The 15578-nt window shown below is 40.6% G+C and overlaps 1 protein-coding gene across 4 annotated transcripts in view; it reads left to right on the forward strand.

Annotated features, from left to right (window-relative positions):
* Positions 1-15578, forward strand: part of grik5 (glutamate receptor, ionotropic, kainate 5) — a 148087-nt gene that overhangs the window by 82376 nt on the left and 50133 nt on the right. For all 4 annotated transcript variants that reach the window (XM_036135181.1, XM_036135182.1, XM_012870364.3 and 1 more), the window contains exons 4-5: positions 6952-7113; positions 11045-11209. In XM_036135181.1, the coding sequence (XP_035991074.1) occupies positions 7002-7113; positions 11045-11209 (277 nt within the window). In that variant the 5' untranslated portion in view covers positions 6952-7001. The remainder of the gene's footprint in view (positions 1-6951; positions 7114-11044; positions 11210-15578) is intronic.

The raw sequence follows: 15578 nt of genomic DNA on the forward strand, positions 1-15578 counted from the left end.
GAAAAGAGAATAAAGGAACCCAAATAGCTGTAAAATGAAAGTGCTGGGGCAAAATGAGCAAGAATATGTGCGGCTCTTTTGATATTAGAAGCAGACACAAAGCACCAAAAGCTTAATCCTCCAAATAGCCAAATGTTGAGAGCCAAAGGAAGGGGAAGTTGGATTTTTCCACTGCATGAGCACAAACATACTCATACAGGCACGGGCCGACCTCCCAGCTCATCAATGCTGTCTGGGGAAAGTTAACAAATGCTCCAGAATGACTTAACCAGACTCATTCAGGGACGGCGGCCGGGCTTTCTGCAGCAGCACCGCTCCATTCTCAGCAGGGCCTGTTAATTGTGAGAATGAACAAAATAACACTTGTGTTCCCCTGATGGCCGCTATATAAAGTCTCCTGAAATCCACAGTCACCGAAGCCGTTCCACTTACAAATTCAATTATAGGAATGATTCATCCTTCCATTATGATAACTGTCACATTTCTTTGTTTCTTACAATAAGGCAGAAGGGCTGGAAAAAAACAAAATGATTTTTTTCCCCCCCTCATTCACCCCGAAGCTTCTTTTCTCCATCTGAGTTTTATTTTCTGCTCCTCCCCTGCTCATCCCACTTCCTCTGCCTCCGTCTCTCTCCATCCTCTCTTCATCTGCCCTGGGGGTCAGTGGGGAGATCACATTCCTTCCTTTTGCCAGCCTCCAAAGCAGCCCTCCCCACAACACGAACCAGCCAGCCACCCCCTTCGCCTCACACGCTCCCTCTAGGTAATTAAGATTTCTGATTTTATGGTTTTCCTCTCCATAATAGATGCCGCAGACACTACGAGCAAGCTGCCAATTTTCGAGTACAAACACACAGGCAGAACAGTAAACACGCAAATATGCTTCAAGATGAATGCATGCACCAAAACAGCTGAATCTACAGTGGTCTGAATGTCCCTCCTCGTACGCTCCATCTTCACTGCGTCTCATCTTTAATTTACTGTTCTGCACACACATGCACGTGCGTGCCCCCAAACACTGGCAGCATGTCAGAATATCTGTGTTTTAAACTTCTCTGTGTATCTCAGCGGTGTCAGCGTGTAGGGTGACATGCAGCAGGGTGCAGAATGAAAGGAAATAAGGAAGGCTAGAAGCATTTTTAATTTTTTTTTTCCTGTGCGCCTCAGACATGTCTGGCTTCGCTCGGCCCTCTTGCTGCTCCAGCTCTCTGCAGACTGACACCCGACAGCGACAGGGACTCAGCCGTGTACTACCGCCACAACAGAGCTCGTACGGCAGCCAGAAACACAGCCCTGGCAAATTGAACACGGCAATAGTGTCTCACCATTTGTACTCTACTCCGTTCTGACTCTCTCTGGCTCCCTCAACTCTCCCACCTCATTCTGAAACTTTTCAGCTCCTTATTTGCTTTTGCTCATCTGATGTGATGGAAGAAGTGCCCCGAATTGCCTCGAATTTCATGGCCTGAGCCATCAAAGGGGTATCCATAGGAACTTAGTAAAACTTTCCAAAGACAACTCTCAGCTCTAAGACTAAGACTGGATTTTTCTTTAGTATTTGGAGAATTTGATGTAACTCTGTCTGTCTCATTCAGTGTTAAAGTGTCCCTGACAGTGAACCTGGCTCTCTGGCCGCTGCCATGACCTCTTTGCCTCAGATTGATTAGGAAAAAGCTTTCTCCTGGTTAATTGACAGCAAATTGCTAATAAAAGCAGGAACACACGGTGACCTCAGAAAATTGTGATAATCACTGTAATAATGTTAACAGTATTTGCTGGTAGAGATGCAACCATCAGAATGGTAGCCACAACATTAAAGCCCCCTATCTAATGCCGTGATTGGCTCTCTTATTTCACTTAAACAGCAGTGTGCTTTTCAACATTCGAAAGTGTCCCAGTTGCAGATCCTTTAGCTCCTATATGTTGCATGGATCTATACTGTTAGACAACACTTACAAAGTTTTAAAAAAACATGCATGTTACACGTAGTCTGGGGCAGGTTTTGGCTGGTCGGTTCAGTTCCTAGACATCGTCGACCTATTGTCGAGTTACATATGCAAACTTTAGTGTGCTTTAACAAATATTTATCTAAAGGACTGTAAGAAAATAGTGTGTAATTGTGAAATTGAAACAAATTATACATGGTTTCAAAGGTTTGTACAAATACAATCCTAGAAAGTGTGGCATGCAACCGTAGTTTGCCTCTTTTACGTTGATCCCTATAGATAAAATGCTCCAGCTATGAATTTTCTAAAAGTACATTTTCAGTCTCTGTGCAATTGTATCTCTGTTGTGTTGACAAGTTGGTGATCTCCAAAAATGTTGCCCTTCAAAAGTCATCCAATTTATTAAAATTTTCAACAGAATCTACAAGAAGGAATTTTTTTTAACAAGGCCGGCAAAGTCTCTACAAAAAAGGTGTTCTGTGAAGGCCTCAGAAGTGTGTTTGAGAGCATTCGAGAGCAAACGAGATCATAAAGATCAAGGAACACAGCAGAGAGATCAGGGATAAAATTATGGAGATGATAAAAGCAGGGTGAGGCTAAAAAAAGACAATATCTCAAGCTTTGAACCTCTAAAACAGCACTGTTCAATCCATCATCTTGAAATGGTAAGATTATGGCACAGATGAAACCTTACCAAGACATAAACCGACAGGGGGCGGGGAGCAAGGAGAGCATTGATCAGAGAGGCAGCCCCAGGGTAACAAGAGGAGTAGCAGAGATCCAAAGGAGGTGAGTTAATCTGACAAGACAACTATTAGTCTACAAGTCTACAAATCTGTCCTTTATGAAAGAGCCGCCAAGAAGAAGGCTGTGGTTGAAGGAAATCCAAGAGAAATCTGGTTTGCGGTTTGCCATAAACCATGTAGGGAACACAGCAGACACGTGGAAGAAGATGCTCTGAGAGGGGAGAGAAATTCAATATTTTCCCGGACATGCAAGCCACCATGTGATAGAAGACCGTACATCTCAAAAGCAGCAGACGGTGGTGGTGGCATCATGGTGTGGGGTGCGTTTCTTCAGTAGGGACATGGAAGCTCACCAGCGTCATTGAGAACATAGATAGAGTTATATATGGGGCAATCCTGGAAGAAAAGCTGATGGAAGTTGCAAAAGACTTTATACACAAGCAGAGTTCCCCCCTCCAGCAGGATGACCCAATTAAGGCATGCAGACATACAGTGGAACAACGTAGGTCAAAACATACACGAGTTAGAACGGCCCAGTCAAAGTCCGGACCTCACTCTAACTCAGAATCTGTGTCAAGACTTGAATACTGATGCTCTCCCTCCAATGAGTTGGCTTAAGCTATTTAGCAAAAAAAAAAAAAAAAAAGAAGTAAATAAATAAATACAGTAGTTGCTGATATTCAAAGCTGATCAAGACATACGCCAAAAGACTCGTAGCTGTAACTGTAGCAAAAGGTGGTTAACAAAGTATTGGCCCAAGGCGGCTGAATAAAAATGTATTTGCAGTTCCAGGCGCATGAGTTCCTCTGCAAGGCAGTGTCAGAGTAACATTCCCATGAATGCCGAGGAACAAGACCTCTCTGCAGAAAATTGTTCAGACGTTACTTCTTCCACTGGCTTGCCTTCTTCCTGCGATGCGATGTGCTCCTCTTTCTGTTCCAGGTAAACACGAGCGCAGCCATCCTTCCACATGATGTAAAACAAAACATGACTCATAAGATCAGATCACCTCCTCCCGTTGTTCCCCGATGCAATGGGTTTTGTTCTTGCTCTTAAGGCTTCAGTCCTTGAGCTCCAAGCATTTCTATGATGTTTTTTCTATTTTATTTGCAAAAGAAGGTAATTGATTTGTGCTTCAAAGAGCCGCGATGAAGAAGAAACTGATATATAGTTCTTTGAAGTGTACTTGTAATGATGGTTGTAATGATGCAGGCAGGGATGCACTTTTTTTTTTTTTACCAATTTGTAACAGCATTGGGAGCAAACTACTTTTTTTAATTAGTAGAAGCTCCTACTGGAAAATTTAAAAATAAAGAAATACGATGTTCTGTTTTGCAGCTAAATAAAATGTATAGTTTCTTTTGAACTGTGGTGAAAATGCTGTTTATTGACATATAATTAAAAGCACTGAACTGAAATGAAAGTGGTTTAAATTTTCCCTTCTCACAGTCCCTGGGTAAATGTACTTTTTCACCACTGCTGTCTCTTTGTGGCTCCGCGTCTCTTTCTGCAGACACTTTCCAATCTCTTCTCTCTATATTCAATTTTCTTCCTTTATTCCCTCATCGGCGCGAGCCCATTCCCTCTGCTTCGCTTCTTCCCCCTACCTACTTCTTTCACGGCTTTCCATCTCCTTCCACCTTTCACCCGTTCTTTTGCTCTCCTGGGAGTAAAGATACTCAAATCCTCTCTGTCTAATGCTGTCAATAGCTCTCAATAACAATGAAATAGCACCGATTCCATCCTGTCGCTGATGAAGCCATAGCCTTAGTTTGGATCTTATTCGTCATCATGACAATCTGCCTCCTGTAATAGCCAATCAGATGGCTCCTGTGAAACGCAGTGCTCCCATGATAGGCTCCCCATTGTTTTGATTGACTGCACCTGAGGGCCCACCACTTCAGCTGGGCTTCGATCAATAACCCATCACGCACACACCCACTGGGTAAGCGAAGGCTCGTGCACGCCCAGCAATAAACACACGGGTATGAGCACAACAGACACTTTGGGGAAAGAGCAAATTGAGAAAGAAACCGCTGGTATAGGAAGCAAACCGAATGTTTCGGCAAGAGCCATCAAAGTGTGTGACGGCAGCGATCTTATGGCGGGGTCTGAATAAGCAGCTGCTGCATAACCATAATAAACAAAAATACAAACGAAATGACAGCTTTGTGTATACAACTGCAAGGTTTTTTTTTTATCTGCCTTTATTGGCAACTTTATGGTAACATGTTGAGTTAAACAAGAATGATGTATGGAAGACAATAAAGGCGGAAATGACTCCCATTCTGCGCCTGTTATCCTATGTTGTGTCACGGATACAGATGGCTTCACATAAGCCCTGCCTCTCTGAGCTCTGAGCTGCGGATAGCATAATGAGAGCAGCATGGCCATCTGCACAGGATGGCGTACGCTATTAGTATTACAAACGTGTTGACGCGCACGTTTCAGTACCATCACGCAGAAAGCGGAGGTCAGGCGAGCAAAAAGCTGGGGGTGGCAAAGAAGGAGTCAGACAATATCTTTTTATGGGGTTTAAACTTCGAAGACGGACAAGAGCTGGAAAGGTTACCAGGGAGAAAAAGATAATAGAAGGTTTTAAAAATGAAAGTAGCTGCTATCAAAGGTTAGATCGTTTGCTGCAAATGTCGTGGTAAGGAACAGAGGCTTTTATCCACTCTTTGCAAAATTGCTCCGATTTAGTCAAGTTTGACGAAGAGCATCTGTGGAAATCAATGTTCAAGTGTTGCAACAGATTCTCAATTAGATTTTGGTCTGGACACTGACTGGGCCATTAATATGCTATGATCTAAACATTTGTGTTGTAGCTTTGTCAGTAGGATGTTTCTGCTGCAGGAAAGTAAACCCTGGGCCCAGTCCCAAGGTCGGTGTTGCATTCAGCTCCATTCATCCTCTCGAATATCTCTTGTCAACTTCTTTATATGAGCCAAAGAAAGGGATCCCCATAGCATGATAATGCCACCATCATGTTCCACAATGGGGGCGCTGTGTTAAGGACTGATGTGCAGAATTGGTTTCTCACCACATACAGCATTTTGCATTAAAACCAGCAGGTTTAGTTTTGGTTTTATCTTAACAGAACACACTGATACATTTGTAGCATCCTCTAAAACACTCGTGGCTAGACATGCAAAATCTGAAAAGAAGAAAGGCAATAAAATAAGATCACAAAGTTAAAGTAGCCATATAGCTTCAAAATATTTGGAATACATTTATGAGATTTGCGTCTGAGGAGGGACATTGTTGTCTTTTCTTTGAAGCTATTAAGTTTCAGGATGGAAGATTGAGGAATGTTATATCAACAAAGTCACTTGGACACAACATTATCTTTGTCTTTAATTTACTCAAGAGTGAAGGTACGTCCTCTAGCCAGGATCTGGGTCAGCAGCTGACTGGTGTTTACACCAGCACAGGTCAAGTGGAGATCCTGAACTCAGCGTTTCAAGTGTCTGTCAGAATCGTCTAACGCGTAGAAACAACCCTCCCTCAATTTCCTCCGTCTTCATTTGTCTCTTCCTCTCTCCAGCTCTTCAACACAACCTTGTCATGTTGTCAGTCAGAGCAAGGAGTTGTCACTCCTGGAGACTATTGCTCAGCATCACTGCAGCTCTCCTGAACTGTCTTAGGGCTCTTTTCTTTCTTTTTTTTGTGTGTCGTTTTGAAGTTAGGGGCTTGAGGTTAGCTTATAGCAGCCATGTAAGTGGATACGGATGAGTGTTGTGTACTATACAGCTGTCTATCCTCAAAGCTCTTGTATTTGAACTTATTATTCTGGTTCCAGTGCTTGCTCATCGTGTATTTCGATCTGTTTTCATGTTTGTTTGTGTTACGTATGCACAAGTGTGTGTGCGAACCGGCAGAGCTTGTGTGTGTGTGTGTGTGTGTGTGTGTGTGTGTGTGTGTGTGTTGTGATGTTTTGTTTGAAAAGCCTCTGGAGATCTCTGGTAGGCTGAATCCTGTCACGTCTAAACAGCAGACTTTCCACAGGAGACATGAATACAGTTGTGTTCTGTATTTTATTATTAGACAAGCAGTATGCACGGGAACCAGGCTGCCGGTGCGATATGACAAGAAACAACTTCATAACCGACTTTGAAAGTGTATTGTATGGGATGTGAAAGCGCAGGTGCTCCCACTACTGGAGAATATGACAGTGCAAAGTGGAGATAAGACGCATGGTGACGATTTAAAGGAAGAGTGGGACTTTGTGTCGACTAACTCGCTCTCCAATCCCACAGGTGTTGGTAAAGGCAGCCAGCAGACCGTTCTCCATGAGAAGCAGTAGAAGATGCCGGCTCTGCCAGCACTGCTGCTGTCAATACGCTTCCTCTCCTTCCTGCTAGTCACGATGCCACCACTCTCCCTCTGTCAGGCCCCTCTACTTTCCTCCGTCCGCATGGGTGAGTGGATCCTACATGGGTCGAACAGTTACTTAACTAACACCTTTTTTTATTCCTTCATTAATCACTTGTTCTACCAAGGCATGTGCAAGTATTATAAACTAACAGATTATTGATATCCTTTAGTGGCAACACCATATTTTCATGTTGTACACAAAAGTTGAGAAAAGATGATTAACAGGAACAAATAGCCTTTGTCTAAAGAAGAAAAGAAAAGATATTCCTACAGCTGCTGAAACAATAAATGTTGATTAAAACAGCAGTAAAATGTTTTTTTAAACATCTATTTAGTTTTGATTTTGACATATAGACTTTAGCAAATACATAACATAAACATTGGTTGAACTTCTGAGTTGGGAAACGTGTAGCTGCATTTTTTTTTTCAGCCAGCTGCATGGCAGTGCACAGAAAAATGTTAGGAAAGGGGAACACAGAGAAAAGTCTCACTATCTCTGGCATGTCATTAAAATAACTTTTGAACTTAGAATAGGTGTGCCAGAAAATGCTGCCGCCTTTAACACAGTAACTTAAAAAAAAAATCTTAGTATATCTTGATATGTGTAACCTGCTCTGTCCTGGTTTGTCCAAACCATTTTGTGTAAAGGTTTTGCAAGATGATATAATTGGAAAAGTTGTCTTTTTAAAACTAGTTACTAATTTTGGCTACATTCTGGAAAACAAAAGATGCATATATTAGCCAGTCAAATGGTATGCAAATAAGATTGTTGATGCCAGTTTACAAATAATCTTTGCAAAGTAATTATTCTCAACAGAAATGCATGATGACCAAAATAGTCTGATTTTAAGCTGGAATCACTTCTGTTTAGTAAACGCACCATACCTAAACTCTAAAGGTTTTAACTCACAACACCTTTGCTCAGTGCCAGAGATCACTTAGTTATAATAATAATTAATACTAATTAATATATAGTAATAACTGAAGAAATGATAAGCACGCTACTGTTTTCTGTTATTTTGACCTATTTGTTGTTTGTTCTAAAAATTTGTTTAGAAAAAATAAGGGTTGGTAAATGAAATGGTGCAACCTCCCAGGTTGTGAGGCAACAAAACATAAAAAAAATGCTGGCGGGGGATGAATACACACACAACTGTGCTGTTTTTGACAAAAATCATTATATCATTTTGCTTCACATCAATTATTGTTGACGCAGCTAAAGTTCCATTTTTGGAAGAAAACGGGAACAAATATTTTGTTTCCATTTAGCTTTCTTAAAAAGAAATTTCAATTTGTTAAACACAATATGGACAACATCGGAATCAGACACTGGCCACAAAAATCTGATTGGTCCGTCTGTAGTTATGAAAGCTGCAAATATCCCCTACGATCCACTGCTTTCCATTCATCTGACGGCATCTGAATGTGCTTGTTTCATGTTTAAATGAGTGTTCTGCTGCAAGATTTTGCAGTAGAAATCCGACAGGGTGAGACTCATAACTTTTGTCTGAGCGCTGCACTAATTTGAACTGCAGCGCTCACTTTAATGGACAGTCATGCACAGTGGAAGTGGGCTAATTTAGCTCATGAATAGCTGCTCGGAGCAATCTGAAAGATTACATCATTAAATAGATAAATACCAGTTCTGTGTTAATTTTCTGGCTTCATAATTCTCCTATAACAATTAGCAGCGGTACCTTAATGTTTTCCACTGTGCCTCAGCCAATCAAGCAGGCGAAACGGTTTAACAGCGTTGGAGCTTCTTTTTGCCTGATTATTCAGCAGAATTTATACTACTGCTATTCATCATCATTGTGTCAAAAAACAGCTGCATACTTATCGTGGTGATCCAATTTTTTTAATGGGAATATGAAGTGGTGTTATAAAATTGATACTCCAAAAAAGACTTTCAGAGTTTTGAGATGTGGTAGGGTCTCTCATCTCCAGCAGCTTTGACAGGCAAGACACTGCCGGTCCAAGCTAGTGTTTATTAGCAAAAATCAAACCAAGCAGGAAGACCAAAACCCGACGTTACCAAAGCAAGGCACAAAACAGAGCAGAAGAGAAAGCAAAACACAGAAGGAATGAAAGAAAATGACAAGAATCTGGCAATGAATAAATGAACCAAAGGAGTATTGTGCAGTGAAACGCTGCCGGTGTGTGCATGCAGTAATCTCTGAACACGGGAGCCAAAATGAAAATCATGACATTACGCACAGTCAACCCACACACCATGCTGCTGGTGTGAAGCTGGCTTCACTGTCTAATCTTGTGTGAATGGCAAATATTGCTCACACAGGTTTTTTTTTTTTCCCCCTGTCCACGGGGCATGCCTGATTGATGCTGAGATGAACATAACGAGAAAGTGACCAGCGTCTGAATGGCTTAAAACAGATCGATGAAGCCATTAGAGTAACGGATCTCATGTCGGAAAAGCGTTGTATAGACCAGTGACCAATAAGTAAAGGAAACTGAGAATGTTTCTGCTCTGATGTGACGTACAACTTATCTTAGCCTGACTGTAACTACAAAAAACAGCTCAATTCTGCAAGACAGTGTCAAATGTTGTACTAAGGAAAATGTCTGGGAACTAACAATAATGTCCTAAAACACTAAAATTAAGTTTGCAATTCTGAATAAAAGAACATGTGGCAAACTGGAAACTCATATGAAGAAAAATCTGAAAAGCGTGGGAATTTGCATTTAGTCCCCCCGAGTCAATATTTTACGGCTACAATTCTTGTGTGGTATGTTTTGCACACCTACAGAGTCCAATTCTTGCCCATACCTCTCTGCAAAGCAACTCAAGCTCAGTGAAATAGGATGAAAAATACTTTTTTAAAACATTTTTAAGTTTTGCCTATTTTGATTTGGGTCTGGACTTTGACTAGGCCATTCTAACACATGGATACAAACCATTATATCGTAGCTCTGGCTGTATGTTTAGGATGGTTTTCCTTCTTGAAAGCAAACCTTCACCCCAGGTTCATACATTTTGCACCCTTTAACAGGTTTTCTTCCAGGATTGGCCAATGGTTAACGCCATCAGTCTTCTCATCAACTCTGACCACCAAAGGAAAATTTCCCACAGCATGATGCTGCCGTCAACACTTTTTTGCCATTATGCCCAGGCAGATGTGAATTGATAGATAGTAACATTTTGAAACTCAGGCCTAATTTAGTCTCATCTTATCAGAACACCTTCATGCTCACATTTGCCAAGTCTCCGCTACATACCATGCTGTAAGACACAAACAGGAGTTCTTATGGCTTTCTTAAATCGTGTGATTGGGGAATGGAGAGAGTCAAAAATCAGACGAAGACTCCAGCAACATTTGAAGCACTAGAAAACAATCTTAGTAGCCGACCAATGCGTTTGGTGGTATTCGTCAGGTGACTTTAACCATGCACAGTTTGATTTTTGTTTACAAGTTCTGTGTTTCTAAAAGCAATTGGCTGCACATGATTTAGGGCTATGAGAGAAAAAGGTGCTGAATAGAGTTGCACACCACACTTTCTAAAGTTTAATTTGTACAAACTTAACAATTATGCTCTACTTTGTCTCAGTTTATACTTTCCAAAAACACAGTGATGGTTGTAATGTAACAAGAATTCAGTAAGCATACGTACTATTGCAAGGCACTGAATAAAGGTGGCCCAAATCTGCCCATACAAGATGATTTGGGAGGCGTTAAATTAGGCTATGTATCATATCCTTGGATATATATTTTTTCTCATTTCTTAAAAGGAGCAAATTCCTTTATTCCTTCAGCAGTTGTCGGTGGGGATCTCCTAAGCAGCAAATTTCAACACATTTGTAAGCGTGGATAACCTTGTTATCCCATCAAAAAAAAATTAATTTCCTTGTTATGGCTTATTTGTGTTTCTGTTCTGACATTCCCCTTATCATTATACTCCATATTTCTTCCTCTGGTTTCCCTGACTCTCCATCTCTCTCTCTTTCTGATTCTCTAGCTGCCATTCTGGATGACCAGTCTGTGTGTGGGCGCGGGGAGCGGCTGGCGCTGGCCCTGGCCAGGGAGAACATCAACAGCGTGATAGAGGGTCCAGTGCGAGCCCGAGTGGAGGTGGACATATATGAGCTGCAAAAAGACTCCCAGTATGACACCACCGACACCAGTGAGTTGATACAATTCAAAGATGACTTCTAGATCCAATTCACTTCTCAGACTCATAAAAGAATGATGAAATCCAGAGAAAAACATCAGAATCCATTAGGGCATGGCGCCTCATTAGCGCAAAGAAAAATGAACGGTGCAGACACCAGCGTGTTATATCAGTTATATGTATTTTTAATATTACCCACGACTTACAGACAAAAGAAAAGTATGTTAAATTGTTCCATTTCCTTCCAAAACATTCAACTCTTTAAAACAATAATTATGATTTTTTTTTTCTGAAAAGCCACCCTTTTATGTGCAAAAACCTCAAATAATGAGCAGGGCGATAAAACAGAACCACTTTTGTGGTATTTGGAGCCAGAAGGGGCTTTTGCTTATTAGTTAACATGTCACTGGAGACCAGTAATGGGCCACAATACTGCCTCATTAAAAACAGGAGACCTGTGCCCTCCAGTAACAGCTGGAACAGTGTAGGGTGCAGGCCATGATAATAAACACATCATCAAACACTAAAACAGATAAGCAGCCACATTAAACGGGACTGCACCACTTCAAGAAAACTCACTAAACAGAATCTTCAGCCAGCAAAGACTGGAGAAATACGGCTGAACTGAACCGCAGAGGATGTGCAGCCTCTCTGCTCCTTTTCTGATAGGTCCCTGACCCCGCTCCGAGCTGCTGGTTCAGTGTTTAGAAGGGTTGGGCTCATGAGTGCCCTGCTCAAGATACAGGCATGTGCATCTCTGTGTGTCCTTGACCGATGAGCAGGAAGAGAAAAACTGGTTTGCTCAGAGCATTTTCTAGTCTCTGGATCAGGGAGCTCATCGTCTTGCAGCTACAGATGACTACGACACGCAAGCAAAGACACTTAACCACACAGGCATTTATATATGCATGTAAGCACACACACGACTTTCTGCACATACGCACACGCACGTCCACGAACGAGCAGAAAGGGAGCCTGCGCACTCACAGGCACTTAGTAGATCCTCACATGTACACATTGACATTCACAGTTGCTGATACCGAGGACTAATTGGAATGAGCTGAAATAACAACTGGAGAAAAAAGGAGCTTCTTGAATAGCCGAATCAGACAGTTAAGTGACCAGACTCTTCTGTGCTGCGCCTGTGGATAATTATCTGGTGCGAACAGTGAATATCTCATCAGTAAAAATGGTAACATTAAAAGATGGCCTGATTAGAAATACTTGATTTAAAAAAACGGTTTTAAATATTTTTAATTCCTGAGTTCTTCCCAAATAAAATAGATTCATAGGCTGAAATATAATGTATCGCATACACAGTCAATCTGAAAAATAATAGTACTCAAAGCACATTCAGGTGTGAAAAATAGTCCAGGCAAAGTTCAGCCCTAAATCCAAGTGTCATTCAAAATAAATGTTCAAAGTAGCTCTCTGTCCAATGGGACTAAGCTTTAGCTGCAGTGTTTTGCAAAGATGATTGAGGAAAAATCTCAATTTCTAGATATGTAAAGCTGGGGGACTCACACAAGAGTGTTGTTATAGTTGCAGCAAAAAATTATTACATGACATTTTCCCCCAGGGGGGTGATTAGAAATGTAAACTACGATTTTCAGGGTTTTTATTTTGGAATTCTTTTTTTAAAACCATGCACTATTTTCCCTTCTTTTGACAAATATGTACTACTTTCTGTTGGACTCTGACATAAAACCACATTTAAATTTAAAAGATTGTAGATGTAATAATTGTAATAAGAAAAAAAATATATCAAGGAGTGTGAGTATTTTTTCAATTCAGTGTATCTTATGTGTAAAAATACTGAAAAGTCAAGTAACTTTTTAAATTTGTCAAGACCAAAACCACTTTTTCAGTTACAGAAATAAAACCCAAAGCGTGTCAAAGTTCACTGGCTCAGATTTTCTTGCCTAGTATCGCAGCATCAGTTTTCTTTAAGTGCCCTTAAATAATTTAATCTGCCGAAAGATACAAACTGAAAAACAAGAAAATCCATCAAAGCAACACTAAACTCAACATCAGTAAATCTTTGGAGCTCAGGTTTGCCTCCTCTCCAAGTCGCTGAGCGCTCCCACTTCATGCTGGCAGCGTTTTGCCTTTCAGCATGTCCTGGCCTCTTAATGCCTCATCTTCTGTGAGATTTAGACCCTCATTAAACTCATTTCTGTGGAATACAGACCATTATACTGAAATGACCTCCAAACCTCCTTCTAATGTTCCATTTGGTAATAAACGCATGCGTTTGGTTGCTGAGATTCCATAAATACATCTCTAAATCGGGGGAAAAAAAACTAAATTAGCATGTCCAGATAAATATGGAGATAATCAGTTTTACTGGCGAGGCTATATTGGAACGATTACACACAAAACATGCAAGAAACATAAAAATGTAGGCAGTATTAAATGGGGCGGAGAGCACCTTGCCAGCCTCTCTCATGGGATCTTTTATTAAATTCAACTCAATACACCTTCTCCAGCTGGTCTATCTGCCTGTCAAAACTCTTCTTATATAAATTGGGTGTTAAAGCAATTTATTTTCACAAATGTTTTAGTGAAATACATCTTCAGAATTGTAAGAATAGCATTAAGCTGAATGGTCCTTTTAGTTTTGTGCTTTGATATTACAGAGATAGACATACAGTCAATTATGATCTTATTTTAGTACCTTCAGTTCAGCTGGCCTTGACTTCAGCTGCTCCAAAACGGACATACTTTAGATACATTCCTTCTACCATTTGCTAGACTGTATCGTCCTCTGTTTAAATATGATTGTTAAAACTTACTTCTGGTGCCAGTGTTTGCCTCCATCTATAATTATTGCATCTACAAGGGTAAAAACAGATATTCCCCAGAAAAATGCCATGACAGAGAGTTGTGGTTCTTATATCACCCTGAAAATTCGGGGTGGACCTTTTTTGGAGGAAGGGAGCGGAAATTGGGAAATTGTTCTTAGGTTATCTGAGTCACCTTAGGTTAAAATCCTTAATAGTTTATGTGTCTGCTTCACTCTATGCAATATTTAGAATTACAAGATTCTGCTATCATCAGTCTGTGTGGACAGGAGTAAATGCTCTAAGTAGGCTAGTTTTCAAGGTTTTAAATCAGTTGTCAGGTTGTTTTACAGTGTTTATGCTCTGAAGCACAACATAAAAACAACAAAGACATCCCTTAACTGTGAATCTCTGAAAGACTTTAGGTATGAAGGAAGCTAAACACATTGCTGCTGCTGCTGCTGGTTGTGTTCAGAAGTCTTTTGAGGTGGGTTCGCTTTAATTTGTTAAACTTTATTTTACATTGGAGTTAAATGTCCATAAAATTCAATTAGAAGTTTTTAGTCGCATCTTTACAAAGAATTCAGTGTGACTTTACAGAACTTGCGTAGTATAGATGCTGTGAAAGAATCTGAATAGTTTTAGCCAAAGAGTTCTCGCCTTTCTACTTTTGAGACTGGAGCCTTTTGTTTCCCCTCTCTGAGTCACATTCAGGTGTTTGAAATGGATGTTGGGATTGGAGTAAAAATGGACCCCAGCCTCAAACTTGATACACATGTAAATGCCGTGAACAAGTCCTCCTTTTTTCAGTCGAGGCGGCTGTCAAAGATTAAGCCCCTCCTGTCTAGACGGCATCTTGTGATCGTGGTCCATCCTTTTATCACCTCACGCTTGGACTATTGTAATTCTCTTTTGACTAGTGTCAGCCAGGCCACTCTTTCATGGCTACAGCCTGCAAAGAATGCAGCAGCATGATTTTTAACAGGTAAAAATAAATGTGAGCCCATAATTCTAGTTTTGGCATCTCATTCACAGGCTTCCTGTTAATTCTCAAATCTATTTAAAAATTATTTTATTTACTTCTAGGTGTGAAAATGGGGTGGCCCCTTCCTATTTATCTGAACTGCTCCACCTCTATATACATTTGCTTATTCTTAGATCAGCAGACCCAATGATTTTTTTCTGTCCCAAAGCATCTTTATAAAACCTGGGGAGTTAGAGCGTTTGCAGTTCTGGCTCCTAAGTTGTGGAATGAAGTGCCACTGGTGGTCAGGCAGGCTCCGTCTCTTGATGGTTTTAAAACTCGTCTGAAAACACTTTTTCTCCTTGGCTTTTAACCCAGAGTGAGTTGTTATCTGTTTCAATTGTACTTCTTGTTTTGTTTCTTTTGTTTACTTTATAGTGTATTTTATGTATATATTTTTGTACATATTTGTTTTGTGCAGCAATTTGGTCAGCTTCTATGTTGTTTTTAAAGTGCCCTAGAAGTAAAATGATATGGTATGGTATTGATACTGATTATTTTAAATCTGTTAGAGTTAGTCATTTCCCAAAGATTTAACTGTTTTTGTTAAAGTTTTACACTGTGAACTGTGTAG

This window comes from Fundulus heteroclitus, chromosome 3, assembly GCF_011125445.2.
Source record: "Fundulus heteroclitus isolate FHET01 chromosome 3, MU-UCD_Fhet_4.1, whole genome shotgun sequence".
NCBI lineage: Eukaryota > Metazoa > Chordata > Actinopteri > Cyprinodontiformes > Fundulidae > Fundulus > Fundulus heteroclitus.